General features: G+C 42.5%; 1 protein-coding gene across 1 annotated transcript; it reads right to left on the bottom strand.

The window, feature by feature from the left end:
- Window positions 1-3,687: 3,687 nt before the first annotated feature.
- On the bottom strand, window positions 3,688-6,794 carry GDF5 (growth differentiation factor 5). Its single transcript, XM_068419584.1, has 2 exons — window positions 6,161-6,794; window positions 3,688-4,556 (listed from the first exon to the last, which is right to left on the bottom strand). Exons 1-2 carry the CDS (start codon window positions 6,792-6,794, stop codon window positions 3,688-3,690), a joined length of 1,503 nt encoding a protein of 500 aa, XP_068275685.1.
- Between the last annotated feature and the right edge of the window lie 3,052 nt (window positions 6,795-9,846).

Below are 9,846 nucleotides of genomic sequence, written 5' to 3'. Positions count from 1 at the left end.
TGAAAGAGGTCACTCCCTTCAACACTGTCGATTAAGTGATCATAACCATTCAGTAAGTATCTTATAATTAATTACACACACAGAAGTCTGTGCCAAATGATCCCAATGGCTCAAACAATACACCAATAAAGCACTTATAGGCTAGTATACTTTTACACCACGGTGAAAGTCAGTAGACTACTCCAGAATAAAATAGTGTTGAACTGGAATTCCTGGAGTTACTGAACAATTTCAGTAACAAAAATGTGAAAGGATACTCTGGACAGCACAGCACTGGTTTGTAACCAGTGTTATAAACCAAGGATATTCAATTTGAGAGTTAAAAGTGAAAAAACTACCCTGATCCCGCTGTCTACTATGCCTGCCATTATAAACTCCTCACTTTGAGCTGGACCAAACTTGAGTAGGGCCAGGACCATCCCTTCTGGATGTCACCACATTTGAGCTACCAACTAAGCAAAATGAATGTCATGTTACCTCCTAACCTGAACATTTGGTCTGAAATTGCTCTTGTTTAGGCCAAACCCAATATCTGGCAATTTGGATGCAGTAACGATCCATTATAATTCTAGCATTTTAGTGTCTGTAGCTTCAAATTTGTTTAAACTGATATTAATGACCTACCAGTGTTTTTTCTTTTCTTTTCCCTTCAAGGTGTATCTACTACCTAGCAGAATTTTTGTTTCTGAATGATTACCAAAGGGTATTTTTTAAGACTTCAGTATGTCAGTATTTCTTTTAATTTTTCCTCAGTCCATGCTGTTTGCTTTGGGATAATTGCAAAACCTTAGCATTATTTTTTCCATTTAGATGCCGATACATATTCAATTTAATTACCATTTACCTGAATCTTTATCTTGCTTTATTCACGTATTGAGAAATTCATACAAGGACAGGAAACAAGAACCTCAGAGAGATACCTACTAGGTTTTTAAAGCTTTTTATCATGACCAGCCACACCAGGATCCTCAGGCCGATCAACAGCTCTGCAGTGTGAAGCGGATAGCAATTTTCCTCCTCAGATTTCCAAACTACCATGCACTGCATGTAACACCAATACTACCTTCCTCCAAAGCTGTTGCAGCATCTCATGAATCCAGCTGGAACTGAAGCAAACTGCCCTTTGCAGGCAGTTATAATCCCAGGAGTTAACTTGTCTGTTAAGACAACTTAGATTTGCTTCAAGTGAAATGAAATAGGCAGGATTTGCTATTTTAAACTGATCACCCTGAGCCATTGAGGAATGTGCCTGTGTGGCTGATAGATGGCAGGACACAGCTGTGTCTGTCACATGTGAGAACAGAGATTTCACTGCAAACAGGCACATGCATGGGGAGCAGCACACTTTCATGCAAGGAAGGAAGGAGACAACATGGTCATCTAGCCAACCTCTCCAGAAGGTAGCTGTGGTCAGTGCTAGAGAAAGGATACTTAAAAGCTGCAAGCCAGTGACCTAGAAAACAGCCAGGAGCAAGAACTGCTTGAACAGAACGGGCAAGAAAAGTCCGAGATGCCCTCTTGGCTGTGGACATGGCAGGAGAATGTTTTCTCTCCTACTGTAGCAATGGTAAATCAAATCTAAATAAGCTTGTAATAAAGCTTAGAATTAAAAACTCCCTGTTGTTTTCAAAGTCATACGAGACTGGTTGGTGATAAGCAGTTAGTGCAGGGGACAGTAACTGTTGGTCCTGGCCTAAGACTCCATCAGGAAGAGCAGGACCTGGGAAGCGCACACTGAGAGCCCAGAAGGGAGACAGAGGAGCCCTGGGGACAGCCCTGACCCACAGAATAGATCCACAAGATGCCAGAATTTCTCATACACAGGTTACGAAGTAGCTACAAGTGCTCATCATTCTACATGCCTGTTAACCTGCTGGTTAGTGACTCGCCCTCCTGCCAAGCACAGCGTTCTGACCCACCTCGGTTTGTGTTACCACAGGGCCTGCACCAAGCAACATCAACTCCTGCAGGCAGAAATCACGGCGCTGAGCTGTTACAAAGAGATCATACATACGAAAGCTCCCTGCAGTGCTTTGTGTGTATCACCATGCTGTAGATTATGGTATGTGACACGTCTGCCAGCACGGGGGAACCCCCTGTGTCTGGCAGCAAGGCCGCTTAACCGGGTGTTTTAAGCTGGTTTAAAGGCCTAGAGAGTGCTGGAGGAAAGGCAGAGCTTTTTGTCACTCTTTCTCTATGGCTATCGAGCAGGAATCTAGCATGGTTTGACGCTAGTGTGAGCTAGAGCATGTCCAGTCTGGGGTACTGACCAGCAGGACCTCAGGGGCCATATCCAGCTCCCTGCCACTACCCACACCAGTGATGCTGTGCAGAGGAGAGCTCAGATCGAGGAAATCATGTGACTTGATCGTTTAAACTGTGCTGAAACAATATCAAACCTTAGCATTTATATTTTATACTACTGATAAGCTACTTCAATAATTTCTGACGCTTCTTTTGGCCTTTCTGATCTGTCTACAGTTGAACATCTGGTACCTAGTTTTGTAGGTGGAAACATAGACAGAGTAATCCCACAATAAATTTATAATCCATGCCTAGAATAGATAAAGGGGATATGCAAACACACAGCCTTTGGAGGGTGGAATAAAAGGATACCAGAGCTCTTTTGCAATCATCTGTATAACTCATTTTTGCTCTAGTACATCAAGTGATAATGTCATTCCCCACCAGATCAAACCATAACATATTTTCAGATCTTTCTTCCAGTGTTTCCACAGTTTCTCTCTGTGGCAGCTGAGTTAGAGGCAAGCAAAATACATGGGTGTGTTTTGCATACCACTGGTGGTGTGCTGGACTGAAAAGTCCCTTTCACTTGTATTTATTGTACAATAACATTAAAAACAATTTCTTAATAGCATTATAATTATGCAAAGTTGGACAGCTAGACACAATGTAGCACTGTGTCAATAATTTATTACATCTTATGCCATAATTGAACACTTTTACTATGAGCATTTGAGAACTTGGATCTTATACAGAGTAATATATCTTGCTACATAATAATGGAAAGGTGGATACTTAAGAAAGATATGTAGCTTGGAGGAAAACATACATGGAAGCAAATACCTCCTGCATCACCTATCTCCACGTAAAACTTAAGACTAAATCAACATATTATATTTAATGACTCCTTTTTCATATATGCGTAGTTTCAAGAGCTAATCAGAAAGAAATCATATTACAGTGTAACTATTTACATCAAGATGGGAGCACACCAGAACACAACCTTCTCTTCTAGACATCAAGACTCTTTTCTTACATTTCTTAATGGACAAAGCACATGGGACTCAGACATAACTTCAGTCTCAAGAACATTGTTCAAAGGATCCAAGAGGTCATATCCACAGCTCATTGATACCATATTTACCCACTGCCTCAAGGCTAAAAGCAGGTAATCTAGAGGTGTGGAGGTGTAATCTTCTCTATAATGGACTTCAATTAAAGCCAGTCTTGTGTCGCCAACACACCTTGTATCAGGCTGCATGACAGCATCCAAATGCTACTAAAATATGGCCACAGTGGAGAGACATACAGAAGCACTGGATTTATTGCTACATCCTTGTAAACATACTTACCCTAGAAATCTAGTTAACCTTGTTTGAGGAGAGGTTATGTTCAATGTGTCATATTACCTTTCATAACATATTCACATGAGCAACTGTTCTGCTACCTACAACCACACGACTCCACCACCATGTCCTCATACTGCTTGTAGACCACGTTGTTTGCAGAGTCAATGAAAAGAATGCTAATAGGACTCAGCCTGGTTGGGACACAGCAAGTCGGGGGCGTCGATTCTGGGTCCATTGAGTTCATTAATGTTTGGATAACTGCATGATTGGTGGGCTCCAGATGGGATCGAAGGGGGAATTCACAAAGCCCTTCGCAGTGATACGCTTCATACTCTAGAGGAGCTATTATCCAGTCATCCCAGCCCATATCCTTAAAATTCACGTGGAGGGCTTTCCTGCTACACCTTGCCTTCAGATTCTTAGTGGGCCTCTTCCCTTGCCGTGTTGCTAGAGGAGCTCTTCTCTTCCGCCTCTGGTTGAATAAGTACTCATAAACAGTTTTGTCATCTTGGCCAGATCTAGCTTTGATTTCATTGAAGAATAAGTCTCTTTTTTTTGTCCTCCCAAATACCAAGAAGAGAGCCTTTTCATTGACCTGTCTTCCTGTTCTATTAAATCCCACACTCCTGAGATCAACAGCTCTCCCTCTGTCAAAAGTTTCGAGTTCAAAACACAAGTTAACCAAGTTTTTAAAGTTCCTGAAAAGTTTCCAGATGTCAAACACTTCCCACTTGGGTGTATCTGTGATACTGACAGTACGAGAGTCCAGGAGTGTTGCTGCTTGTTTGTTTGTAGAGCAACTAAATAATTTCACTTGGGAAGTTTTTCCAGAAGAATGAGACTTCCACGTATCAGAAGGCTTTTTCCTCAATATTCGAAGCTCTGCTCCCAGCAAACCGTCTTTTTCTAATGCACTGATGTCAAAAATATATTTTTGTTTTCTTATAGTTGGCGCTCGCTCGTCTAAAAAAAGCACACACATTTTAAAATGTATATTAAGCGCAGATCAATATCAGTTATTCAATTCGTAATGGTTTTTCTGAAGTTTGCTCATAAGCCTAGAAGTTTCCTTAATTAGCTCACCAAACAGAAAGAGCAATTTTTGTCCCAGGGATCAGCTCTGTGCAGGGACCCAGAAGAACTCAGTGACTCAACAGGGAAATGAGTTTCTGAGTTTACCTTGTAGAAATCTCATTTCTGTCACCAGTGGGCATTTTCTAGCTTCGAAGTAGCAATTAGCCAATTGAAAAATAGTCCTTTTTCAGGGCTGAGCACTCACAGGGCCTATTCACCACTTATATTCTACTTAAATTACCGAAACAGAGCTTCAGCGGTGCCCAGGCCTCATGCTGGCTCCAAACATGAGCAAATTTACCCTTAGATGATACAATAGTGAATTAGTCCTTTAAAACCAACATCCCCCAGGAACTGCCAGACACAAGGATAATTGCCTTATTAACTTAACTCCACGATTCACAACTTTTTCAAATTGGGCAGAAAAACATACCTCCCTTTAACCTGAGGTTACATGCGCTTGGTTAAGCTCATGAGCAGCACTAACGAGGAACATGGCTGAGCCAACCTTTTAGCAATGTTACATCAACAATGCTTTCCAGCGGTGAGCTGAGAACCTGAACGCAGCACTTGTGAGCAGCGTGTCATCCCTTCCCAGAAGCCAGGCTATTAGTAATTAAATGGCAAACAAACCTAGTCCTGGCTGAGTCTTCCCTCACCATTACCTTATCAGCTGTAGCCTGTGTTGCTTCCTTAAGTACATGACAAAGCTCTTACTAACATCACTGGAAGCAACATGGGCCTCTCTAACCAGAGTGGTAAGGTGAACATCATTCTTTGGGAGCCTGCTTGTTTCTTGTGTCAGAGAAGACACTAGTCCAAATTTCAACAAAAGTTTGGAACCAGAATGTTGAACCGTAAGTTCTGGAGTCCCAGAAGTTATTTACTTTTGTTAGTCTGTGCTTAGCTGTGAGGTTCTGTGGATAGAAGGTTGGTGGTACCTGAAAGCACGAGCTTTGAGCTAGTACAGATACACCCACCCTACGCTATAATCACTGCAGTGTAGTTCCTCACAATTCTACCTTGAACAAATCAGGCTGACCCTTTGATACTGAAGCATGTTTTTTTCACGGAATAGCCCTGTTCTTAACATATCCTGTGTTTTTAGACATACTTTACAATAAAATCTAATGTTAGCAGTTCCCAGGAACTAGTTATGGAAAGAAAATAAGACAAAAATTTAAAAGGTTTTTAAACACCTAAGCATGCAAAGACTGATTGATTTTCAACAATATGCATCTAAAATATTTTCTAAATGTTTTGTTTGGCTGCCACACAACCATCTAGTTCTGCCTCCAAATGAATTTTCCAAGATTAAGCAGGAGAACAAAATATGCAGAAAAGTTGTATGATTTCATTTACATTGAAAAGAGCTATTTGACTTTAACAAAGCATGATTATTTTCTAATACTCTTTACGTGTATAAACACACTCAAACATCTCTCTCTGTCCACACACACACACACACACACACACACGAGCTCCTTTCTTACCTTGTCCTTTGTCTATGAAGCTGGTTATTGTATTGGCAAGTCCAGCCTCCAGTTTTACACTTCCATTAACACCTTTTCTTTCTGCATCTGAGAGAGTCCTGTACAAAGAGAGCATGTATTCATGTGGCGTTATAGAGGGATGTCTGAAAGTTTCCTTAGTTTCCCTCTGGGTTACAGGCTCTTTAGTCTTTTTGGTTTTGAAAGAATCAGTGTCAGTACTGCTTGTGCCAGTTTTTTTCAAAGCCACCTTGCTGCTAAGATTTTGAACCTTTGGAGTCACTGTCCTTACTCCAGAAGGTCTGCTGGGGAGATGTCCTACCTTGCCCTCCGTGGCTGCTGTTCTTGAGAGAACCTTCTTTGATTCATCGTTCTTGGCCAGCAGAGCTCCAGCCTGAACAGCACTGCTTTTAGTCCTAGCCTTTGCGGTCCCAGTACTATATCCATGGCTTGCAGTCCTCAGTGTACCTGCCCGTGCTGAGGGATTCCTCTCTTTTCCTTCTGTTTTTAAAAAACCTAGTTTAGACCCTGGATTACTCTGGCCTGCTTCAGAATTACTCAGTGCTCCAGGAACTAGATCCAGAGACAGCCAAGCCAAATGCCAAAGCAGTAAAGTGAGAAAATGCAGGATTTTCATCCTCTGGTCTTCCTCTGAATGCCACTAAAGAAAAAATCAGAAAAGGTTCCTCCAGTTTGGCAGAAGAAAACATGAAAGAAATTAAAAACCAAAGTCAGCAAAAATGGTTTTCGTTTGAGATTAAAACATTTCAAATCTCGTTGTTCAATACTTGTATCCAGTCCCATAGTGGAAATGCTCATGTACTCAGATACGATCTCCCCTGACTTCAGTTAGCAGCTATAAAGAACTTGTTCTTGAAAAGAGAAAGTTTACCACCTCGTTTTCTTCTGTAAAACTGACTGAAAACTTGAAGGAGTCCTGTTTAAATCCAAGGGCTTTTTTTTCCAAGAAGGAAGAATGGCGTAATGCTGCCTCTGTGTTAAAAGGTTTTTTTAAAGTTTTGAATCCTTTCCAGTGAAAATATTTCACACACAGAGACCTGCAGGTGCTCAGAAATCTTTTACAAACCTGAACTCAGGAATTGGAAACGGAATTCCAACAAACCTATTTAATTACTCTCTGATGTCATGCTGTCTAAACTAATTTAACTGTGATATATTTCTTTAAAAAAAATCTTCTTTACCCTTTTCATTAGCATGAGTCATACTCTGCCTCATGTGAAACAGCTCCACAGGCTCAAAACTCCAGAGGATGCCTTTTCAAGTGGCAATACGACCTCTACCTTAGCCTTCGATGAACTTCATGTTTAACGGGACAAACTGCAAGATCAACAACTGAGACCTGTCACACAGTCCACTGGACACGTACATTAAAATATCTAACTATAATTCCTTTAGCAATTTTCCAGAGAACAGTAACAGTGGCTTCACTTTGTCCTCTGGTGACTGGAGGGTTGAGCTGGTAACGCAGGCAACTTAACAAGGGTAAAGTTTAATTCTTCACAAACACAACACGGCCATGCCTACAGTCAGTGTATTTTGGTGTATTTATTGCTATATTTTAAAACGATCCATGTAAGCCCAGTTGGAGAAGCAGCTGCTGGCTGTGGGGATGCCCTGCAGTGCGGGGCAGCAGTGCACCCTGCAGGCAGCCAACCTCCTCCTCCTCCAGCCAGAGCCACTCGGGGAGCTGGAGACACCCCGAAACCCCCAGGCTTTCCTCCAGAGGCTACTGAATGCCAGCCTTTGTTTTAAAATTAGACACAAAATTTTCAAGAGCCGCCTACCCCACGGCCGCAAGAAGGCTGGTAGTTAGAAACCAGCGTTACTTACGTGTCAAAGCCATCCCGCTGCGTTCAGCCGTACAAACGAGCGTGTGGAGCAAGCGTGTCTTTCATAAGCTGCAAAAAATGAACTGTTGTTGTTCTAAACGAGCCTTCGGGAAATGAGGCGCTGGGCTGGATTGAACAGGGATTAATGGGACCCTTCTGTCATCTTGCACTGACACTAAGCCCAGTCCTTCTCCCTCAGTTGTTTTTATTTCTGAGGCAAGAAGAAATGGAAAAGATACAACACTTTTTAGCTTGACTTGTGTGTGCTGTAGGATTTCCCACCCTGACTAGTATCAGAAACACCAAACTACTTTCATAAATAACAACCTGCACCCCTTTCTACATGAGGAGCTCTGAATGCTTTACCTTGTTTTGATGAAGAAACTGAAAGATAGAAGAGTTCTGTGATTTCACAGATGCCACAAACATGGTAGATCCAAAAACCCACCCTCCTGATCTTGACTTAATGGCCCTTCCTCTGATGTCAGTTGTCGTTTTGATATTCCCCATCAAAATGAAGCAGCTTTTTGCTGAGTTGCTTCTTATAAAACCATTCCCCAGCAGTCACTCCATGCTGTCCCCATGGCCCTCCCAACCATGCCATCCTTGTATCCTTCCTGTATTGCCCACCTTCCTGCTGGGCAGGAGGCGGTGTGCTGTGTCTGGTTCTGCGCTATGGGGGTATTGATTAGCTTGCCAGTAGGCCACAAAACCAGTTAAATGTTGCATTCCCACTTTTAATCTACCCAGCTTCCAGTTTTCACAGCACTTGTAAGAATTTAATATCTTTGAGAGATTTATTGCTCTATCAAATTTGGCTGAGATTTGCAAATAGATTTCCAAATTATTTAAGAGATGGACACAAAGGAGCAGGAGGGAAGACAATGGGATGACATGGGCCTTGTCCCTTAGTAAATCCAATTAAAAGCACAATCAATCATATGTTCAAGCAATGTTTACATGTCTGAGATTAATAGAACTTACTGAGCTGGACAAACCTAGGAAGAAATAAAGAGCAGAAGCAAGAAAAGAAAGCTCTGCAAACTATTCTCTCTCTTTAAAAGAAGCTCTCTTGAGGCACTCTCCATCCAGGTGCTTGGAACCACGGGAGCACGGTCACTGTACAGAGCACACTGAGTCCCATGGCCCCCAGAGTGGAACGTTGGCCTTGAATAAGACCCACAGACTAGGGTGTCCTATTATGGCCCTACACTAATGTGGAGCTATTCCAGCTGGCCAAGCTCAAACTCAACTGGTATCTTCAATATGTGGATGGAAACCCTCACTCTGGTGCAGCCTTTAGATCAGATATAGGACACAGTGGAAGAGATGTTCAAGGCCTGTTACTTCTCACCACTGGCCAAGTTTACGTGTACCACTCGAGTGGCTTGGTCCATACAGCCCACTTGTCCTTCTCGGCCCATTCTGTAAAGGCAGCTCCTCACACAGTGTGTGTAGGGATTTGAAAAGGGAGGACCACCCGGGTCCCTGCTCCTTGGAAGTCCGTTGCCTCCTGTTCTCCAGATTATGTCTACATGAGCAGTGCCACCTCAAACAGACAATTTCAGTGAGTCCCTCTGGACATCCAGAGTGGGCTAGAGGAAGGGGTTATTCTGGGGAGCCAAAAGAACATTTCACAGTGTTGAAAAAGTTGCTGTTCCCTGAGGATAAAAGGCCCTACCCAGATCAACATATCTGCACGTTCCATGTGACAATGAGGTAGACCCTGGAGCCACAGTGCATGGACCCCTTCCAGGATACAAGCATCTGTCTATACTCATCATTAATGCTTGGGCAGAGGCACACGCTAACACCTGATGTGCTCCCTGTGATCATATT

The sequence above is a fragment of the Nyctibius grandis genome, chromosome 28 (assembly GCF_013368605.1).
Source record: "Nyctibius grandis isolate bNycGra1 chromosome 28, bNycGra1.pri, whole genome shotgun sequence".
In the NCBI taxonomy this organism is placed as follows: Eukaryota; Metazoa; Chordata; class Aves; order Nyctibiiformes; family Nyctibiidae; genus Nyctibius; species Nyctibius grandis.
This window is presented reverse-complemented; position numbering and strand designations above follow the sequence as displayed.